This window comes from Labrus bergylta, chromosome 1 (assembly GCF_963930695.1).
Source record: "Labrus bergylta chromosome 1, fLabBer1.1, whole genome shotgun sequence".
NCBI lineage: Eukaryota > Metazoa > Chordata > Actinopteri > Labriformes > Labridae > Labrus > Labrus bergylta.
In genome coordinates this window covers 23843568-23867835 of record NC_089195.1, presented here as the reverse complement: position 1 = coordinate 23867835, position 24268 = coordinate 23843568, and the positions used below count along the sequence as shown (strand labels likewise).

The window sequence follows — 24268 nt, the reverse complement described above, 5'->3', positions numbered from 1 at the left end:
TGTGATCAACTGTTGTCTGTTGTTGTGTGTTCTGTGGTTTCTTATTCATGTTACAAAAAATGACCAGAACACTCTGTAATATACTTTCTTTTATCGCTCCAATTTATTTGATTTTGGTCCCACTTCCAAGTTCAATACAAGTTATCCAGAGTTAAGTTTGTGTTGTAATTCTTAAGTTTAAACTGAACTCAGACAAGTTCATAACAAGATTGGTGAAATTCTCATTGCTATAGTTTACACACTAATAAATTACTCTCTGTTATTCTTCTACATGTATTCTTTGGAAGCTCCTTCTTGAGAGTCATCTTTTTACTGGTGCAAAAAAAGGTTTGAAAACTTGATTAAAAAAAAACACAACCAACTTGCAGTTCATATCTTAATGAGGAAAACTTGTCAAAATTGTTAATTAAGTCTTAATCTGTTGGTGTTCTCTCAAATGTCAGTACAGCACTTGTCAGGATTGGCTAGATTTGAATAAACAAGCTTACGCAAAGTTAGCGCAATATCTGTTATGAATACTAGTCATATAAATGTCTCATTAATCAAGCGCACTCAGAGCTGAAGCATGCACTCGCTTACATAAATAGGACAATTATGTATGTAAATATATTTTCTGTATCGCGACCTGGTTTACACATTACTGTCATCATCCTCCCTTCCCTCAGGGGTGATGTCTCCCACTTCTTGAGAGGCTTCGTTGAGAGTGTTGATGAAACATTAATAAGCCTGGGTGACATGTTGCATGGCTACAATAGAGAGCCCTTTAGCTAGGTGAGCTGAGACAGAGCCAGCTGCTTGGTTTTGTCTCTGGTGCCATCATAAGGGACTGTCATGTCAACAGCCCAACTGTCTCAGTAGATTCCATCTGTGCAAGGCCACAACTTATCTAAAGTAGTAGGATGCGGTGGAAGGGGCCTATCTAAGAGGAAATAATTGTTAAGGTCTGATACTGGTTGGGAATAATCATCATGGGACTTAAAACTCATGGCAAAGAAACTAGATATAGTATAGTAGTACTAGAAGGGTAGGCTGAGGATTGGAGTTTAAAGACAATTAAAAATTAGAAAAGACATGCTGTATATTTGAAAAAACGTTACTGACTAAATTAAATGCTCAGACACTATTTATTCTCTTTTTTGATACCAATTCCAAAACCTGAATTTCGGAATCAAGATTAGCATGCTGTCCCTTCCAAAGAGCTGGAGAAACTCAGATCTGTAAAGTGACGATGACGTGACGTGATCGATGTAGTATGTTAAAATCAACATTCTTATCTTCTGAGATTTTAAATAGATTCATATTTCCAAAAATCATCTTCTTTTTTTTTTGTCACTCCCTACTTAGTGCTAAGGCTAGCTCCTTCACTCAGTAGTATGCCAAATGGAGCAGCAATAAATTTTGCCAGTCTCACAGATGACTGGAGTAGATCCTGAAGTATGAACTAATTCAAAAACAGACTTTGAATCCATGGATCCAGAATGGTTTTGAATCGAAAATAGATTCTAAATAAAAACCAAAAAATCGAATCGTGAGACACCCAAAGATTCCCAGCCCTGCTAATGACACTTTCTCTCTTAGCGCTGCACTATTGTTGTTTTGCTTTTCTTAAGTAATAAATGGCAAGTAATCAGTTCTTCTGTCAAACAGTTACCAATGGCAGCCATAATATCCTCATGCTAGCCTGACAGTACAACTTGATATGAAAACTGTTTTAGATTTCTGTATTGACTTTTTCAAGTAGACCTTGAAAATATTGCTAACTCAAAATCCAATCACAATGAAAAGAAAAAAAAAAAGTTGTGTACATAACTTGAGGCCAGAACACCTGTTCTGTACACGGCAACATTATTCTTGTATCATGTCATTAACCCTTTTACGAGGATCAGGCTGACCAAAGCAACTACACAAAGTCTAATTACACCAATTACCCCATTACACAGAGAGAGGTCAACCACCACGACTGTCCATCTCAATCACAGCCCCTTTAGCATATGAAGCTGGCAGGTGATGCCGCTCCAAGTGTGCGGAAAAAAGTGGAACAGGTGTGATATTTAAAATCGATATCCGCTGGCATTATGAATATGGTAATACGCTCAGCAAGGCAGCAGGCAGGCAGGCAGGCACATGCAGATGTAACTCCCAGAGGGACCCGAAGCAAATGAGGTGTGCCCGCCCGCTATACTGCAGTTTCATCCAGCTCTAGAAATAACAGCACAGCCCCACTGTACCTCCAATCTATCAACCCCCTGTCTGCTGGAGGTATCAGTGGGGGGAAAAGCACGCTGAGGGCAGAGGAGAGGCTAATTTATTAGGTTGTGAGCAGAGCAGGTGATTTCTCCAGAATGACAGAGTTAATTAATGTACAGGGACTTAAATTGTCGGTCTTTTGTCTTTCAGTCATTTAACCCTCTTCCCTTTCTCGCTGCTTCGCTTCCTCACCTTCTATACAGAGCGAGAAAAGCTAACTAGCTAACAGGAGATACTCTGGAACGGACCGCGGAGACAGAAGATGTGGGGGAGCACACACATGCGGTTGCTTCTCATTCCTGATTCCACAAACATAATTGTAGAAAGGCGCCAGAATGTTGGTGATCCTGTCCACATCATGTGCTACCAGCTGGATGAAGAAAATCAAGTAATTTCCAAAAAGAGCTTCTTTCAACCCAATCACAGCATATTCCTAATCAATTCTTCTTATCCTCTTCGTGAATAGATATTACATGTAAGAGCGTGTGCCTGAGATCAGATGCTGTTTTTATTTTGAACATGAGATACTCTGGATTTTTAGAGATGATATTAATAAGTCACTTGGATGTGTGGCTCACCACAGAATTAGATTTTTGAGAATTGTATAATTACAAACACCACCACCCCCAAATGTACTTATCTTCACTGTGAATCCACACAACACACACAGAACTAATTGCAGTCTTTCTTTCTCATCTTATTCTCCGTTCTTATTCGTGCTGCACTTTAAATTGCCTCGACAACACCTGCACATCCTTTCTGATGATTCAGTCATCAGGCAGACTAACAACCCCTCCTAACTCGATTGATGTTTGCACAAACAGGCATCCTATTAGGACAAGTGGTGCTGAATGGGAGAATGAGTTATCGTCACATTACTGCCCTGGGAGATTGAGAGGGGACAGATGGTTTTGTTGCCAGCGTTTAATGAAGTGATTGAAGTGATTTAGTTGGGGGGCACTGAGAGGGTCTTGACTGTCGTGTCGATGGGAGATGGAGTGTCAGGGGTTAAAGAGGGCACAGGGCAGGGGAGACAGTTTTTGGATGTAAAGAATTGTGCCTTGAAAACTCTCAATTATGATACAGCTGCCATTGAAAACTGCCTTATCCATGTCTAAATAGAGGATTTAAAAAGTGAGGAGTAACAATAAGAGTTAGAAAAAGAACACATATTCCCTCAGAGACATTTTGCAGTAACTCTGGCTGCATGGCAAACTTAAGCTACAATTGGCAGTTCCTAACGGCGACTAAGCAGAGCTATCGGACCATTGGAACCCATTTCTCAAATACAGTTTGTTGAGATTTTCTACATGTTATGAAGTAGTGGTTTTGACCAGTAGACTGTGGGGCATGGTCATAGGACAATCTGCTCTGGTGGTGTTTATTGTTGTCTGATAATAAACGCACTTCCTCATCCCCTCAATAATAAACTTTTCCACTGAGCACTCTTACAGCACTTCAATGTGAGTCTGGATTTTGGAGCGTTTGTCTTTAATGCAAACATTTTCTAAATATGTGTGTTTTTGACTGCATTGTTTTTATATCTGCAGCAAGTATTCATTTTCAGTGCCTTTCTGTAGTTGCATTTGTTTTGGAATTTGCACTGTTTCAGTATTGGCTGCAGGCTCTCCCTTTTTCACTTTGTTTTGGCTGAAGGAATTTCTTACTACTCTGAAGTCGTCAGCAATGTTGTCAGGTTTACTTTCATCAATGTTGCTACAAGTTGTCCCATTAGTCTGGAGTATGAAGTTCACTTGGATGACTCTTCTCTGCAGTCACATTTTTTTATCTCCTTTCTATTTTCTCTTAATATTTCTTCATCCTTCAGTACATCCAAAGTACTTTTAGTTTAACAGCATGTTTGAAATTAAGATACCCACCAATAAATAAGGTTGATATCTGTCTTTATGTTGAGACAGTGATGTGATTTAAAAAAAAAAAAAAAAGTAGTCAGAAGAATAAATACTCAAGAAAAGTTGAACACAGACTCTTCTTAAGAACAGTAAGAATGAACTTGCATTGGTTTTCTTCCACCACTGATAAACATGAATTAATTTTTCCCCCTGTGTGGTTGAGTTTGTAAATTGCTAATTCAGTCCCACCTTAATAACTACTAAGCAGCACCCTGTTTGGTCCTTCTGTCTCTGCTGACAAGAAGGATGAGATAAACTGTTTCACCTTGCGACTGATAATGCTTGGTTGTCATCCTGTCTGTCGTGCCAAACATGGTAATTATGTGCTTTGCTCTTCCCTTTTGTCTCCCAGGATACTCAGGCGGAAGAAAATGCAGATACAATTAGCTGTTTTTCTTTACCTTTGTCCACCCACACCTTTCATCTTTAAGTGTGAACATGCTATCTCAATAATAGTGTGTATCTATGGTTCCCGATCAGTTCAGAACTGTTATTGTGCATGCATGCTCACTTCTATGTGCTTGTGTACTGTATTCATCTTGAGTGTAAATACTGTGTTATTTCCTCCTGTGTGTGTGTGTGTGTTTCCATTTGTGTAATTGTGCATGTAAAATGCTTCAGCCTGTGTGGTTGGAGGCAAAGGAGACATCATGAATTGAGCTTTAATTCCTCTTTGTATGTCTCTTTATTCTTATCCCCATAGGGAGGATGATGGTTTTCAGCTTGCATGCCAATGCGAATGCTTAGCGGTGCTGCATTCACTGTCTGTCCTTTTGGTGAGCAAAGGTATTAAAGTTGGAGAGCAGGGTTTTTGTGGCATCACTGCTACCGCTAATCTCTTTAGCATTCTCCTGTTGTAATGGGCACTGAGATATCCAGTTTGCCTCTGCCAGTGCTCATTAGTGACAACACATCCAGGCTGTGTGGAATATGACTGCAGTACAATGGTAGAGCACATACACACACTTACATGCAAAGTCACATCCACAGACACACACAAGATTGCACACACATGCATCTGGGCAAAGGTTGGCACTAGAATTCCAGACCTCAATAAACTGGGCTACCAGAACTTTACTTTATAGATTCGCTAAATCAGTGTTGCCCAAAAGCAGGTGAGGCAGACTTCTTTGTCATTATTGCAAACCATTTGAAACACACTGCAAGAATCTGCCACTTTATGAGATACAGCAAAACAGCAGCTACCAAGTTTTGAACATTAATTCAGTGCATTTTTTTTTTAAAGAAACACCTGAATAATAATCATGATAATGCTCTGACAAATTTTCCAAATTCAGTAGAACTTTAAGTGACAGGTAAGGCAGAGTGAGCTTAGTTTGCTTTTTGATAATGGGCTGTGAACTGCGACAAAATGACCCTCAGGTGTAAGTTACCATGCAGTAAAACTGCACTGAGTTCAGTTACTTGGCTATTAATCATCAAGGTTTTAAAAATGGGCTCCCTCTCTCCCTCTTTCTTTAACATCCACCCTTCTCTTACTCTCTGTCTCTCTCTTGTTTTACACAAACACACACCCTCTGTAAGTGTGCTCAAAAGAGAGAGAGAGAGAATCACTGCAAAAACTAAAAAGGGAATCATGCAGAAAACTAGACATCATGCATTAGGAAATGCATTACTGCAGGAGTCAGTCTTAACAGCAGAAAAGATGTCACAGAGTTTCAGTGTATAAAGAAGGACAGAGGAGACAGCCAGAGGAGACAGATGAGGAGACAGAGAGACACACACGACACAGCGCGGTCAGCTCACCGGCAGCGGTCAGTCCTTCAGGGTTGGCGCTCAGCTCCTTCATGTCAACCACGCAGTGTCCCAGTTGCTGGGTGCCGTCCTCCATCTGTCCAGCTCGTCTCTCTCTCTTGCCTCCACCTCCTCTCCCACCACCTCCACGAAACACCACAGTCCAGTCCAGTTCCCCTGCTCCACGTGCAGCTTGCCAGGCAGAAAAGCTGTCACAAAGATAGGAATCCGGCTTGCCTCGCTTTTCCTTGCTGCCTCAGTGCGCTCTCTGGCAGCATTAAAGATGCCTTTAGGAAACTAATACGGGAGAGGGACCTAGAGAGGCGTCGGGAGGGAGGGGGAGAGAGAGAGAGAGAGAGAGAGAGAGAGAGAGGGGGGGGGAGAAAAGGGAGGAGTGATGAGGGAGTGAGACTCAGAATAAAAGAGAAAGGAGGACAGAATTGATGCTATGTGTGATGCACAGCTCAATCCATCAATCTCAGGCTGTCAGTAGGGGACCGAGAGCAGACTGCACAGTTCTATAACACATTCAGAGATACACAACTCTCCTCCTCGCTCTCTCTCCTTCTGTTTCTCCTTTCACTGCGCAGCCACTGCTGCATCCAGACATGGCAGCAGGGGTCCCTCTGATTTCTGACATCCGTCTACCCCCTCCTCCTCCTCCTCAGCCATCCCCCACCTCTTCCTTTTTCTTCCACAGAAGCAAAAAAAAAAAAAAAAAGCATCTGACTGTTGAGCTCCATACAGGGGGACAGCATCATGTAGCTTGAGAATTTGAAAGTTATATATGTTAGAAAGGGGGAGGAGGGGGGGAATGGAGGGAGAAATCACAGCGCAGTGACTTATTTTGTGTGCACTGTGATGTAATTCCTCAGTATAAAAATACATTGGCAACTTTACTCGATCGGATTAATAAGATAACTCGACAGAGATAACAGATGACTGCCATCTTTCTCAGGCAAACTTTACTGCATCACATTGCATATATGCTCTGCACATAAACAAATCCTTAAAAAAAGATTTTGTTATGATCAGCAATTATTTATAATGATGACTTACACTAGCAGAATAATGGAGCCAGCTTTCTTGGTTTTTATTTTTTTTGTTTCCCTCACTACCTCCCACCCACTCATACTGTGAAGGTTATTGTTAGTTATTTGGCCACCAAGGCCATGATGCTACAGAACGACTCTATCTAAAATCAATGTTAATTTATACCCTGCTGAACGCAGAGGCTGTTGTGGTCTGAGCTTAAGCTCAATAATAAAGACAGAAAAGGCAGCAAGCCTCAAACTCCTAAAGGAGGGAAAACACCTACAGAATGTATTATGCAATACAAAGAAATAAAGCATTACCCTGAAAAGTATAGACTCAGAAATACGATAAAGATTTTGACAATTAGGACAGACAATAGCCTTTCATCTGCAGTGAAATAACTCACTGCTATTTGTTTGATACAACGTGCAGTAAATATCTGTAATAGGTGTGATCTTAATTTAAGATAATAGCACTACCTTTCCCTAATATTCTCCAACTGTATATAGAAGCAAAAAAAGCTTTTGCATGTATCTTCAATGGACAAGGTAGAAAATAGAAGGGAATTTTAAATACACTAAAGACTGGCATATGACGGAACAAAGAGAAGGAACAAAACCAACATGTTTTAAGATTTTTAACACTTTTCTTTTCCATTCACATGTTTGCGACCCACTGAAAACGGCTCAGCGGCCCACTTTTGGGTCCCGACCCACCAGTTGAGAACCACTGTTTTAGATTATATAATTACCTTTGTTTTAAGCATTAAGAAAACTACTAAACCACGCCTTTGTAGTTAATTATCTAAAACCTAATTCAAACCAGTTAATAAACCATTTGTAGTTACAGTCATGAAAAAAAACAAGAGGTCATCAGGTAATGTTATTGTTGTTTATGAAAGATGGCAGGTTCCGTAAAGAAATCATTTGAAATTTTATGATACAACTTATGAGGCAACATAAAGGTACTTTTTCTTAGTTTAATTAGGAGATAAATGAAGTTACACAAACATTACAGCCAGCCTTTAAATAACTGTACTGGTCAAACCTTGCTGCAGATGCAGGCCCTGGGATCATGTGCTTTCTTGTGGTGGAGGGTCTGGATCAGGGTTGGTGCCAAAAACCTAAATGAAGATAAATTGGTCCCTGCAGGAGCAATAAGACAGAAGATGAATCCACTCTGCACAAGGAGGTTTCTTCCTCACTTTCCACTACTCCCTCTATCCTTATCCCCTCATCTCTCTATTGCCACATTCTCCTTGTTTTCCACCCACTTTACTCCCTTAAAACCATCAAGATGAATGTTGTCTTCTTCTGTCTTAATGAAAATGTGCTGGCACACACCTACACAAACACACAAAGGTGTCTGGACTCGCTCGCAGACACGCACACACACAAACAAAACACAGCAGAGAGGCAAGGTCTGCGGAGCGAACCATTAACATTCTAATACGTTTCTTTTAAAGGCGACATGTGTTGTCTTATTAAAGCCTGACTGATGGAGGGGGCCAGAGAAAATCAATAGACAATGCACTAGAGATGTAGAATAGTGCGAGTACACGGAGGAGAGGAGAGGAGAGGAGAAGAAAATAAACATGCCCTTTTTAGATATTCAAGGCCCAAAGCCCGGAGAATAGATCCTCACATTTATCCATTCCAATAGCACTTGAGGCCCATTACAATTTGTGATATACTCCTTCACAGTATTAACTGAGGGAAGTTGATAGTTTGATTCACTGTTGACTCTGAACTGTGTGTTGCATCTGCTGCAGGGTTGCATAGTCAAAGTGCAGGACATGCCACACAACACAGACAGACCTCTCATTTCCATGGTATAAGATAACCACTGCTTGAAGTATGTGAAATAATACATCGATGGTTTACATGTGCACTGTCGCATGCATATGCAGTTAGATGCGTGTTGTATTTTATGTAACAATTTGTGAATCAGTGCGTCAAAGATCAGTGTGCTACATGTGGCAACGACATCAACAGCGAAGGCAACATGAAAGTATTCACCTTCCAGACAGCTACCCTTGCTGAGTACCCTCTCTTTGATTTTAACATGTTGGCAACAGAAATATCTGAAACAGCAGAGAAACACGCCACTGCACACACTGGGTGACAGCACAAGCCAAAAAATAATGAGGACTTGGTGTGAAAAAAAAAAAAAAAATGTAGACTAGAAGATGAAAGATATTATCCTCTTGAAAAATGTTTTGTTTTTTAATGTTAATCAGCAAACAAGTCATAAAAGGCTATACATAGTACTCTGAGTTGTTCTACTGCTTCATCTACAATTGGTTAGATGAAGACTTCTCATATAATATAAGCTGTGAATCAAAGTGAACATGAACAGTATGAAACTGACATTTAATGAGATGCTAAACTAGGATACTGGGAGGAAAAGATAACGCTTTTAAAATGAACAACCAAAAATAACATAACACTGACAAGTCCATATGCACATTGACCAATACTTTAGTTGCTACCAATGTCCCTGCTGTCCTCTCTGGCCTTTAAGAAGATTCTTACAGAAAAGTATTCAAATCAAATCAAACTCAATCATCATATCTTTTTTTCTAGAATGGAAAAGAACATCTACAGCGACCATCAACTTTAAAATATACATATGAGTATACAAATACTGCATCCACAGGCTTGAAAAACATGTACAGCAGTGTTTTTTTTTTTTAAATCTCTTCACACTTGTTGACCTTGCAATATCAACAAACAACTCATGCATGTGAAATAGACTGCATACCATATGTGCTTGCATTGTTTCTGTCTATGTATTATTTGTATTCAGACTGAGCTTATCATCTAATGGGACCAACAGACAGTGTCTGTCAAAAGTCCACATGAATCCTCTCCACACTCAAAGTGAACTGACATCTATCCACCAAACCTTTGACTCCTCTCCCTGTAGGAGAATCTGGAAAGATGAGCTTATCGATTTCTCATCATGTGTTGTCATGTTGGCTTACAACATCCTCTTTCACTGCACCACTACTTAAAATCAAGTTGTTGACTTTCAGTGTTTTCTAAAAGGGATCCACTCTGTTTCCACGAGTAGAAACGTTTTATTTGATTCGAAGAAGAAATCCAATATCCTTTACATCATCCTGCTGAACAATTGGACTTTAACGCACTACAGTCCGAACATTTACAGAACATGGAGATATTCCAAAGCTATTCATATCTTTTTAGTCTAATATTTTACACATGAATTGAGAATCTGTAGGCGAGGGGAAAGATTTTGGGAACCAATCTGGTGTCTCAGAGAAGTAAATATTTTTCGTTTTACGTGCATTATCTGTTCGCAATAATATAATATAATAACAGTCCATAGGTGAGCAAAAGAGGCAAAAAACCAGTGTCTGTAATGCAAATACTCATTAGCTGATGATGAGCATATGATCTCTATAAAACAGACATCTGCATTAAACTACAGTGAAAAGTTTTCCTTATACATTTTGGTCTCCATTCTTAATCAGCTCTGTGACTCTCTGTAAACAACAAAATGCAAACAGAAGAGCAGGTCTTCCCAAAGAATTCCTGTATTGCTTTCATAAGCAGCTACAGCCTCCACTGGATGGGCCCCCCAAAAAAATCACTATCAGACAAATGCTAATTGGATAGCTAAAAGCATACCTCAAAGCCCATAGGTTCAATACATTATCAGAGTTATTGGTCACTGTGATTATTTCTTCTGTCAACAATAGCCCACTTCCGGGGCGCTGGTGGCGCAGTGGTTCGTGCGCGCGCCCCATGCATGGAGGCTGCTGTCCTCCAAGCGGGCTGCCCAGGTTCAAATCCAACCTGTGGCTCCTTTCCCGCATGTCGTTCCCCACTCTGTTTCCCTGACCCTATCCACTGACCTGTCTCTACAATAAAGACACTAAAAGCCCAAAAATAAATCTTAAAAAATAGGCTCCATTCATTAACAAACTCCTCTGCAAAAATACTTAAATGAAATGAACCCACTTTGACAGTCTGAGTAAACCAAACCAAGTGAGTTTCTGCCAAAGTCGGTCTTGTGGGTACCACATTTCCTGGAAATACAGAAAACAAAAGAAGATGCCTTTGACTTTTACGACTTTAACATTGACAAATATCTAGGACATACAGTATACTGCTCCCAGAAGCTCCCAGAATATATTTTCTTCGACAGAATTTAAGACTGCATTTTCACACAGAACAGGGACTCCTTGATCTTGTCACCAATCTATTGTACTTTAGTTGCACTATGCGATTTCATGGCCAATCTCGGCAGGAGGAATGATTACAGCAGTTAAAAGATCTTTGTGTACTGTGGGAGGGCATGTGGGTAGTATTGTTTGAATGGAGAATGTGTTTTATATTTTAAAGCAGCTAGAACAAACTGAGCGAGGTCACATTATGACAAAGGCTCCAAGGTCTCTGCACCTGTTGTTGATGACACATACTCTCTACACTATGAATTTTGTTCAAAGAACTGCTTAAACTATTCACGCAAGACTATATAGTTTTTATAGCTAAGATTTGTTTTTCAACAATTATTGGATCACATTATACCTGTCGATGTTAGTGCTGCATTTTGATGATGTTGCCGAAGCCTAGGCGATATTAAAAGGTTAGTTATGCACCTTTGTGCTTTGGTTATTAAACTCTAACATTTTGAAATCCAGACTATAACTGCCAAATATATTAACTCGAAAATGCACAAAAAAAGCAGGAAATTCTTCTCTGTAAAACTTTTTTTCTTCTTTTACTTTTTCTGTACTTACAAAAGTCTGTCTGACAAAGAGGAAAAAGAAGGACTGCAGCTCTGCTACCAGCGGCTCTGACACAGAGGAAAGGAAATGGCTTTGGGCACTCAATCTCCCCGAGAGGACTAGCGATGTTAAGAGTACAGGAGAGATATGGATTAGCTGTTTCTACTATATCTCAGAATTAGTTTACTGCGAGAGACAAACAAGCCAATGTGCCAAAATCCATGTATCATTCTTACTGAAGCTGTAGGAGTGTTTTCATTACCAAAGGGAATCTCTGGACATTCCTTTATCCAGATTGTTCCTCTATAAGTACGAATAAGTCCGTAAACAAGGTTCAATGCTGAACTAGTCCTCAACTGTTACACACTTCTCTCAATAGAAACAGTTCCATCTGTTAGAAGAGCCCTTATTTCATCTTCTCTTAAAAGAGAAAACAACAATCCATGAACAGAGAAAACTAATTACCAACTGTGAGCTGTGATGCCTCATTACTCGGCATAAACTTGTCCATGTAATAAGTACTTACCAAAATAGAAGTGAAACGTGCATGTTGTTTTTAATAACTTTTTTATAAGTTCACAGGTCTATATTGGTAGGTGTTCACAGTTAAAACTAAGGACAGCTGGTTAGCTGTTAGTTTTAACTACAACATTTCTCTTCACTCTGCCAGATTCAGAAACAGAAATTAGTATGAATTCAACAGTTTATGTTATTTGTAACTAAGTGAAAGCTCCTGTGAGGAGTTTTTTTTTCAAACACAGACTGAAATGCATACTGATGCCTCTATGTGACCTAGAAACTCGACGATCAGTGACAAGATTGACTAGAACTAGTTGTAATGCCTGTTAAAGGTGCCCCTGAGCAAGTGTCAGAATAGGTGATTAACAGCATGCTGCAGAAACAGACACATTTTACACATTTTACACAGCTAAGATTTACAGTCAGAGATATGTTTTACTTCTAAATGAGGGCAGCATGAGAGAAAAAAATATATAAAAAGCTATGTACAGGACAAGACAGCAAAGAGTAAAGAGAAGCTGCTTAGTCCAAAGTGAAAATTACTTACAGTAGCTTTTACAGCCTTGGTCATCACTACATGGTGAGTGGATCTTTATCAAAACTCAGCCTCATCATAAGTGGGCCAGCTATTGCTAGGGGAGCACAGGTTGAACATTACCACCCCCACCCCCCCTCCCCCCCACTCTCAATCCTACCCTCAGTTTGGTTTTCAGGCTGAAAGTGTTGCAGATGCACTTCTGAAATTTCCCGTAGGATTAAACCCTAAATTTGCTATGTAGACCTGTCTACAGATTGAATTACCCATTCAAAGCACCAGGAGAGCTAAACATACGCTGATGTTCCTTTGTTACTATGCATTCATATCTTCATGTATCTTACAGTGTAATTGTACCTAAATCTAGCTTCCAGATGAAGATGTGTCCTGTCTTTTTACCTGGCTGCAAGATTAAGTTTCCCTCAGAGACAAACTACTTAAAGAGTTGAAGGCCTAAAAGGAAAATGTGCTCTGTATTCCAGCACAAGAAACCCATTATTGAGAGGAATGCTAGAAGTTATGAGCATTTTCATGGATGGAAAACTTACACTGTTAATCAAACAACTGCCAAGCACCAAGCGTCCAAAACAAAACTGTGTACCAGAGCTTTTAATGAGAAAACAAGTCTGCAGTCTTGTTAGTGGTCTGATAAGGCTATATTTCTCTGCAGATGACAAAACTGTTAAATTGGATGAAAAATCGAGTTGAGACCTGTGCTACCTGAGGGTGACCACACAGGGGAGGGGACTGTAATACCATAGAATTTACCATCAGTACAGTGCAAATCTTTAGGACATCTTAGCATGAGAAGACTGGTAAGATGTTTCAACTCAGTCGACACAAATACAAATAACATCAGCAACAAACTAGTAGGAAGAAGTGCAGCATCCAGTCCTCCCAATAAGTCTCAGAGACACTTTTTCCATGCTATCTTTTTTCTCAATTTCTTTAATCTCTGCATTGCTTACATCTTCTGTCTAGTATTTCTCTAGCTGCATCATTTTCAAGTCTACTTTTTTTTTTTTCATCATTAGTCTCACATTGACATTTTTTAATGTGTGGGGACCCAGTATGATGAGGTGGAAAGTTTGACAAGAAGAATTTATTAATCTCATGAGGGCAACAATCTCCATGGCAACTCATCAAAACATTGAGATATTTCCCTCAAAACCAAGACCCACTCACAAGACAGAAAGATTACCTAAGGGACCAACACAATCCTTGCTTTCAACCCAGAATGTTTTCTTGTTTATGTATTCTTGATTATCCTATTTCCAAACAACCTATATATATATATATATATATATATATATATATATATATATTTTAACAGTATGCTATCTAAAGCATATTCTGTACATAACATTTGTCACAATTGAATCTTTAGTTATACAACAGATACACTGTCACCTGGTAATATGCTTAGTATTAAGTCAGCCATAAACCATAGATCTCAAACCTGCTCCCTGAATTCTCCTGGCACCTTTCATTCCACACACAACTGCTTCATGTGTCATCTGGCTCAAAGCAACTCCTGTATGTTTAAATAGACTCACCTCAGTTTTTTGGCTTCTTTCAAACAGCCCCCTGGAGCATTCTCAATAGCCATGTAGTGCTAAAAAGCAAAGCAGAAAAGAGGATCAAAATTCCTCATTCAAAAGATAAGACATAAAAAAAAAAACACTCTTTTTCTGTCATTGTGTGCCAAAGCAAATAGCAACATTGCTGTACAGAAGAGCTTTCAGAGAGGGGATTTGCAGCAGGATGAGTTCCCTTTGCAAAGGTCAGGCCACCTGCAGGACACAGAGACAGAGGAGGGTAAGGAGAGGTGTAAAGACATGGTAGATAGAAACAAGGGTTGATTCAGATTCTTAGCTGTCATTCTGTATCTACTTCATCCTCAGCCTCATCCCAAGCCAAAAATATGACCTCATAACAAAAACAAATGTAAATACACACTAAAAATACAAACATACTGTCTATGTAGCATATTTCCCAAACAGTAAAAAAGATATTTGAATGCAGAGCACCAATTCATGTGGGTTCTGCCAACTCATAACTGGTGCCAGCCTACAGCTGGAGGTAAGGCACAGAGACAGCTGAGTGAAGCAGACCCCTGATCCTGCACTTTGTCAGCTGTGTATGCCCGCTGTCAATCTCTGACAGCGGGCATACACAGCTCCCTGTGCTCCTGTTGTTTTGCCTGGCCCATTTCTTAGGGTAGGGCATGCCTCTCGCTGCAGCTATTTTGCGAAAGCATTACAGCGCAATCTAGATTAGCCATGCTATGATGGGTTATTACAGGCTGGCAGCATGCAGGTTAGTCTCTGCTAGGCTACATAAGAATTAACCAGTTGTTTCATTGAGTAGCAGTCCCTCATATTGTTGGAAAGGGCAGTGTTTCAGCTCCTCTTTGTTGCATTGGTATATGAACACCAAGGATTCATTCAGTTTAAAACTGAACAATCACCCATTAATTTGGGTCCCCCAATCTTAGTTTATGCATTGTATTATAAACTCCGCACTTGCTAAACAAGATGGGGATGAAAGAGGAGTCAAGACTTCTTTCATACTCCGAGAGATGGCATAATTAACCTTGAGGAACCTTTGCTCACACTGGGCAGATATGCATGTGTGCGTTGCCTTTCATTCAATTTGTGCACATAATCTGCTTGTAATTACCATCCTATTTATCAAGGCTGCAGCTAATAATGCTATAAGTGACTTTGACAGCTGTGTGAAATTTTGTAAAAAGAAATAAGATCAGGAGAAAGAGCTCAAATTTAGTGCAGTTATGCAGAAATAGATAGCAAATGTTTTAAATGTATTTAATTTAATGAGTGTCTGAGCCTGTAATTAAAACGTTATTGAGATTATTGTTAATGGTAGCATATTACTTATCAAAATTATTATTTATAAAATTGTTTTTAAGTAAACCTTTAAATAATTATAAAATGACCTGAAATGGATGGGAAATTAGAAAAAGTGAGCAACATGCCTTCTAAATTGTCATACTCATTATCCCCTTTCTTCAAAAAGCATTATATTTAGAGCTTCCTCTGTCACTTGGATAGTCCCTTATTGACTCATTTTTTTGAAATTGCAATGTTTATCAAGGATAATATAATTTAAGAAACTTTTTTTTGAAGTCAATCGCCTTTATTTTGTTCTCCCTTTTATCATTACTTAACCTTCACTTCCCCACAAAAGGCTTAGGAGGTGTCAACAGCAGAGTGAAGTTGTTTTGTTTGAAGTGTCGGCGAGACAAGGAAACAGAATCCAGTTAAAGAAACATTTTCTAAAAGCTTAACGGATGCTAAAACTTTTTTTCCCTGGCCTCTGATAATAAGATAGTCAAGGAAAATGGTAGAAATGTAGCCTTCATGTTTCAAAGTAATCTGTCAGGAATAAGTGTCTGCATGTTTTATGTATGAATCAGGTTGAACATTTTGGAAGGCTGAACCTGTGCTGCTCTAAAAGAACCCTAGCTCCATTCTAATGAATGAGAGGGTGTGTTTTATTCCACACAGTGCTAAAGCCCATTTGAAAGCTGTGTCACTCTCGCCCTGACAAGTAGTAGAACTTCCTGTTTTACAATCCTGTAGATGCATTTCAAGAAGGATTTCCTTAGGAAGGGGAGGTTTTCTGTGAGGTTACTGCCGAGAGGTTTACATTTTTTGCTGTGTTTAAGCTTGTATAAATTAATTAAGTAATACATGCAACACTAGCCATTTAGCAAACAATTTGAGTAGAACTATAGTGAACTTACTATGTTTTAACTTGTGGTCATATGAGTAATTTTCAATTTAGAGAGCAAGTTCCATCCAACTATCAAATCCATCCATCCATCTCCACTAATCCGGGGCTGGGTCTTGGTAACAGCAAGCTAAGCAACTTGACCTGGACTCCTCCGGTGGAATAAAGAGGTGTTCCCTGGCCAGGTGGGATGTATAATCCCTCCAACACACTCTGGGTCTACTCCTGGGTGTCCTTCATAGTTAAATCCGCCTGGCTTCTTTTAATGTGAAGGGGTACCATCTATATTCCGAGCTCCTCACCCTATCTCTAAGGCTGAGCCCAGCCACACTCTGAAGGAAATTGATTTTAGCCGCTTGAATATGCGATCTCATTCTCTTGGTTGCTACCTAGAGATCATTACCATAGGGGATGGTTGGAATGTAGATGGACTGATAAACCTTTGCCTTAAGGATGCTTCCTTACCACAACTGTCAGGTGCAGCATCTGCATTCCTGATGATGCTGCACAGATCAGTCTGTCAATCTCATGATCCATGTTACCTTCAGTTGTAAGCAAGGCCCTGAGATACTCTTTCACTAGGAGCAGAGACTTACCATAACAGGAATGAGCAATTCACAATTTTCTGGGGGAGAAACATGTCTTGAGAAACTTGGAGGTGTTGACCCTCATCCCAACCACTTTGCACTCGGCTGCAGCTCCCCCAATACCTGGCTGAGGTCCCAATAAGGGATTTGGCCGGTTGATGGCCGCCTTCCCACTCTGCATGGAAAGGGGGCTCTCTGCTAATAAGCAGACTGCTTTCTACTCCTGGTATTTTCTCATCCCACCGAAAACAGGATGGGAATTTCTGTCCCATACTAGTTCTGAGGGGACTCATTAAACATCTCAGACATTTGCTGTTGAAGATGTTGACTGTCCCGAGGATGAGAGAGTCCATCTGAAGAGGGAATTATAGACATAAAAAACATAAAAACATATACAATGAAGATAAATTATGTAATGAAGACCAACAAGCTCAAGTGACAGTGACAATCTGATACTGGTATCAGCTGAGTGGTTAATGCTGCAGACACCAGTATCAACTGATGATGTTAATCATCTCCAGTAGACAGAAATGCACATTTGCTGGATGCTTGATTATTAAAATCATGGACAATGGAACATGAATAGTCAGGTTTCAAAATTCCATAGAAATGGCATCTTCACTACAAGTCTCAAATAAGGACATTATAATGCATGACAAATGTTCCCATTGTTAATGTAATTTTTAAATTCTGTGATCCTACATGTTGCTGCCGTCTTGGCCAATGAAAGTTTTCCTTCTCTTACCTTTTTATGTGAAACTGTCCCTCCCAGCATGGAGGACGTCCTATTGTTTCCACTGTGCCAAGAAGGAGAAAAGAGAAGATCAGACGTGAGCTGTGCTGTGAACTCTGTTGGACACTGGAGATATTGAAAAAATATTCCGGCTTGCAATACTAGTCACACTTAGTTGTCAGAGTAGCTGATATCTTTGAAATGTGATGAATGAACCATACGAATACCTGAAATACTTAGGAGTTAAGTTTAAACCCATTTGGCCTACTGATTTAATATAAGTTTTATATAATCAGTCGGCAAAGTTAGACAGAAATTTCCTTACAAACAAAGTACAAACTTCCTGAAGGTGCTGGGTTTAAGTTTCATAAGTACGTTCAGCTTGGTGATCCTTGAAACCATTTTTTCCCAGTTGATAAGAGGGAAGCTAGTTGAGAATTTCATCCTCTTTTCTCAACTGACAGCTGCTAATGGGACAGTGTTTCTGCACTGTGTACTTAGTGTGCTCTCAATGAAGCTGATTGTTGGCATTATGCTCAGCATACCTGAACTGGGATAAAAAGGGTGATTATTCATAAGTAGAAGAAATTTCAAGAATAAGACTATTGGCATTTATTGTAAGGTTCCACTTTGTAAAAGTCTGTGTCACTGAAAACAAAACAAGATAAAGAGATAAAGCATAGAAAAATTTAACTGTGGCAGTTACTCTTGTTTTGCACACAGTTCAGGCACTTCAGTTTTTTTTTGAGCTTCAAAAAGTTCTCATAAAACAAGAAAACACTGAGTGTATTACCATGTCAAATTAACAGTTATACAAAATGTAGCTTTTTCTGCGTTCCAGATCTTGACTTTTCTAATATACTGTAACCCTCTAAAAAAGTTTTATGGAAATCATGCAAAAACACAATTTTTTCTTTCATAAATGCTCTCCAATAACTAAATTTGCTGATGAGACGATGCAGAGAAACAATCCAATATTAGCCTCAAGAAATAGCAGCTGTGTAGCCCTTTGTATTGCCCTTTTTTTAAGTTACTTGCTTGAGCCAGATAGTGTAGCTATACAGTCCATTATAACAGAAAAAGGACATCTATAATCTTGGAATAAGTAACGCTTCTGTCAGGAGATCGTTATTTTTTTGCGATATAAATATATTTTTTGTATTTTTACAACACTGCTTGACAATGTAATGTTAGATGGATCAACCCTAATGGCTGATCCATCTAACATTACATTCTCTATTGAATCACAATATGTGTTTTATTGCAATAATTCCTAATCGCAATAAAAATGTAATTGTAATTAACAATTGTGATCAAATTCAATCGGCACAAAATCATATTGTCCTCGCACCACATAACATCATATAACATTGTGAGTTACCTTTCCAGCCATATTTGCAATACTCGTATCAGTTTTGAAACAACTTTACCATGAAGTACACAGGTATTAATACCTTCCTCTGACCTTGTAAACTCCATTGCATTACCTATGCTGGCTACAAAAAGAAAACCCCATACTGCCATCTTCTCCTTGATAACATTTTGCAGCTGTTGTCTGATGGGAGCAACATTGGGCCCATTGTTAAACCTGAGATGCACATGGAACCTCTCTCCCCCTATCATTCCTCCTCCTACATCGTCAGCTCCACCACTGGACCTTTGGCTCTCCCTGATAAAATATTTAAGATCTGCCATGATTAAAGTGCATCCTCCTCACCTTGGCAGCAAAATCCATTAACCCCAGGAGAATCAATTCCATTGATTTCAATGATAGAGGCTGGAATATATGTGTGTGAAGGGATGAGTATGAGGTGAGAAGGAACGGGGTGAGACATACAGCATGGAGATGAGGAAGCGAGGGAATAGGCAGGAGGGGGACAACTTTTTACTCAATGCTCACGCCGTCAAGCTCCTGTATGAAAAATGCATGGCACATCAGTCAGGAACACAATTATGTGCATGGCTCAGAGGATTGAGGCAATGCATGTAGGCCTCCTTGACACAAGCACTCAGGTTGCTCCAACAGTGCAATGCAGCTAAACACAGCACAGCATAGTTCAGGTTAGCAAGAGGTTAGTTGGAAGAAAGGACACAAAAATGCTCGAACGCGATAAAAGCAAAGGCATGGAAGAATTTGCGCTGAAAAATGTGTGCTAATGTCATCTTTCCCATCATCGCAATATTATGTTATTGCGATGATCTTTTTCTCACACAGTGCAGCAGAAGGTGAGCTTCCTCAATCACTCTGTTTCACCTGTAGAGCTCACAACAGCTCACAATTTATCACAAGCACTAATCTTTCTTTTTACCGTTCTTATAAAAATGATGAAAAGCTTTGATGTCTGCGGTAAGATGCCTCATTTTGAGTTCACGTCCCCTAAGGATGGTTGTTATGTAGTTCTGAATATAATTGTAATCATCAGTCATTTCATTGAACACCGGCTCGTTCTTACAACGGCGTATTAATTGGAGAGTGTACTGATTTAAAGAAAAAAAAAGCTTTCTAGGAACAAAAATGCTTTTATGTTGCTTTTTCCAGAGATTATATCGCTTAAGAACATTAACTGGATCTGTTTGGGGCTCTCCTATTTGTTGAACTTTTCATGATTAAAAGAAAATATTAGGAAAGTCCTCATTTGTGCCCCTGATCCTGATATGGGTCGGTTAATGATGGTTAATTGCTGTATTCAATTCTTTTCTCCCTCCTCCACACTCTGATGTTAGCTTGGCCTGTTTACCTCCCAAGGTCTAGCTCTGTCTCAACCTCCCTTTTGTCCCTTTGACAGTGCAGTCATAGTAACCGGGGTCTACATAGGACCTGACCCCTGCTGGCACGTGCTGTGTACTACAACCCCTCACCTCAATACATTATATTTGCGTCAGAGAACAGAAAAGTAGCGTTTGTATTTTCAACAGTATTCAAAGTCATACCGTCGAGATTTCTAAATACCCTGGTATACTATATATTCTCTAGAAGTAGCAGCAGTATCACTGAGACCTTACTGTGTCTAGCAAAGACTGCACATTTCATCTGTGCATATGGGATAAAAGGCTTAAGACACTCGTGCGTAGGCCAATGTGCAAGCACAAAGGGCAAACAAAAGCACATCAGACAGACGGAGGTGGATGAAGCCTGAGACGCATTGAGCAGATTCAGCTTCTCATTCAGCTGAAACCTCAAAAATCAACACATAATTTGACTGTTTAAAATAGAAATGTAATGTCTAATTTTTATGGAAATAAAAACATCATCTCAGGTATATAAAAGTACTTAGTCTATCTCTCTGCAATTTCTACCTATATCACCTGTATACGCATTGCTTCACAGAAGAATATAGGGAGGCATAGTCAGTCAGCACTTCTTAACTAAATCTTTTTTCCATCACTGAGCAGCAGTGGGGCAGTTGGCCACAGTTGGGTGTGTTTTTTTTTTTCAAGCTGCAAACCCTCCTGTCAGTTTGTTGACAGGCTGTTCCAATGAAGGATGGCCACAGGGTTTCCTCAGCTAACTAGCAAATCAAGTCCTCCTTCCATGAAGAAGCTCAGTGTTGCTTACCAAACCCCCATCACAGCACTCACTCTTTGGAAAATCAGTACAGCAAAGACACATGGTTATTGAGCAATCTCCTTTTAGCCATTCTACTCTTTAAGCTAGTTGTTTCCAGCCTCCTTGGAACACCCCCTTACTTGTATCTAAGAAACGCTGAGCCATCCTAGAACCCACAAAAATATCATACATTGCTGTCAAAAATTAACATGCATTTTTACTGATTTTAGTGATAAAATTCCGACAAACACTTTATTTCACCAAAAGACCTTTGAAAAAAAAAAGAAGTAGTATTTACAGGGTGAACTGCATGTGTGAACGCGATAAGTCGCAATTTTCCCTCTGACTTTATCCAGAGTTTCTCCTGCCAGCCTAGAATTTTCCACAGAAAGTCTGAGTGAGCTGATGTGAGAACACTGCCAGATGTAATCAGGAGAATTAACCTCAAGCAAGTGGGAGAAATGTACAGTATTTCATGCAAGTGGTGCAAAGGTACAGATTGTATGCACGCGACCATTCCTACGTCTTTGCTTGTACGGTAATTAAAACTGCTGTATTATGTTTTCTGTTCCCCATTTTGTTTTTTTTGCTCTATTGTGAATATTGTGATTATGTTTAACTACACATAGCATTGATATGAAGGCTAATACTCTCAATTAAATTTTGTGCAACTGACTGTTAGTAAAAGTGTCTGTGTAACATTTGGCTCATGTGAATGTGAATTTTTACTTATTTGTCTGTGTTATCTTTTTACAAATAAAAATTATTGAGATATATATTTTTTCTAGATCCTTGCTTGAGTTGTACTTACTCTCTGATATACATCACTTTGGATAAAAGTGAATTGTAGAATATCCAGTATTGGCATTTAAATAAAAAATTGAAAAAAGAAAAAGAAAAAAAAAATCAAGATGATTTTTGATCCATATTGCCCAGTCCTACAATCCATCCACCCATTCAGTATATGAAGTTAAATGACTGTTTTTGTTTTTTTACTAACATCTGAACTGAAGTAGTTCAGATACAATATACCCTTACAATCTTTACACATTCAGTAAAGTTGATGGCTTACCATCACAAGGATGACTATGAGAATAAACTAACCTTTTCATCATTTCATTAAGTTTCTGTGTCTGTTTTTCAAAAATATTAATAATCTCAGATTGATATTCAAAATCCAAATTCCCTCTCATTAAGGCACTACTTCTTGCACAGAACATCCACAGCTGCTTTGAGAACATTAAGTGTATCACAGCTATAATTTGTTAGATGAAAGTGCAGCAGTGAGCAGGCACACACCGTAAAAGCAAGTGATGTAGTGCGGTGGTATCCACTGATCAAGGATATAAAAGTCAATTAGCATCTGTTAGGACATGACAAGCTCCAGTCAAGTATATAGAGTGCCAATTAAGTCGCCTACACTTATGATTAGGGATATAATTGGTTAAGCAACTTTGTTCCACAGGAGGTAATTTAATATTCCTGTTTGCTCATTCATTAAAAATTACAAGTAAACCGAGTAAACAGTGTAAAATGCAAACATCCTTGGCTAAGGTGGTTATTTATGGCAAACAGGTGGGAGGGGATTACTATTTCACTGGACTGGTAAGTAGTGTAGTGTTAAGTCTGGCTGTTAGAGCACACTCACTAGTTCCTTATGTGCATGAGCACTATAGTTTGCATTGTCAATATAAGGCTGTTTTATCTGTTCTTATTTCTGTTGCTGATTATCCTTGTCTGTCTGTCTCTCTCTCTCTTCTCACTATTTCGACCCATCCTGCTAAGGCAGATGTCTGGGTCTGCTCGAGGTTTCTGCCTGTTAAAAGGAAGTTTCTCCTTGCTATATCCTAACTCATTTGTCCATACATGTTCTCTCCATTTAAATCAAATAAAAGAGTATTGTCTATACCTGCGCATTTTTGTGAAGTGTGGGATTGGATTTTGGACCTATATAAACAAAAATGATTTATTGTTTGGTGGAATAACCCCTTCTTGCAGCATCAGAAACTCAATGGCTTTTCCCTTCAAAGAATGGGTCTAACAAACAACATTTCATGACCCCAACCAGTCCATTTAAACTACTTCAAACTTAATTCTGTTTACTTTCAAAAAGCAAGAGAGTACACTCAAAGTTTCCAATAAAGCCCGGACTGATGTTGAGGTCAAAGGGAGGCTTATATAGAAGTATTTTCTTCAAAGGTATAGTCTGAAAATGAAATAGAGAGGAAATACATTTTCCATGCCTCTATCTAAAAAGATAAATAAAAAAAAACTGGTGAAATTCTAACAATAGTTTGTTCTGCACTCTGTCTTTTTTTTTTAATCTTGGCTCTAGCTCAGCAGTGTACTTAAAAAAAAAAAAAAAAACACTCCCAGAAATCCATCACCAATAAGGCCTTTACCCCTTAATTGTCTGCTAAGCAACAACAATGAGGAATCAAAGCCTTTGAAGATAAAGAGAAGCCATTAAAGCTTACACTGCTGCACCAATCAGTATCATCCAAATCCCAGCGACACGGCTCATCACAGGGGGGAAATAAAGACTAGATAAGGCGCAAGCTAATGATGATTTTTCTCACAGCATCCAGAATGGAAAGCAACAAATGGGCGATAAAAGCCCAAAGAGGTGTCACAGAGAGACTTAAGGGAGCCAGAAAAGGCTAATCACCTGGGTTAAAAGCTTTCTGGAAGACAAGACTGAGACAGTCAAATTCCTTTTTATGACTTATTCAGACTTCTGGTACAAGGACTATTTATTTATCATGTTCCAAATGCAAAAAAAAGAAATATAGGGTATCTTCTCTGTCATGATAATACATTTAAAAAAAGAGGTGTATTATTTTTTCAAACATCTCTTAAAGTGATGATGCAAATGACTGAAACAT

At 39.2% G+C, this 24268-nt stretch overlaps 1 protein-coding gene across 2 annotated transcripts in view; it reads right to left on the bottom strand.

The window, feature by feature from the left end:
• Positions 1-6201, bottom strand: part of inpp4b (inositol polyphosphate-4-phosphatase type II B) — a 137307-nt gene extending 131106 nt beyond the window's left edge. For both annotated transcript variants that reach the window (XM_065957099.1, XM_029276189.2), the window contains exon 1: positions 5928-6201. In XM_065957099.1, the coding sequence (XP_065813171.1) occupies positions 5928-6012 (85 nt within the window). In that variant the 5' untranslated portion in view covers positions 6013-6201. The remainder of the gene's footprint in view (positions 1-5927) is intronic.
• Positions 6202-24268: the final 18067 nt, after the last annotated feature.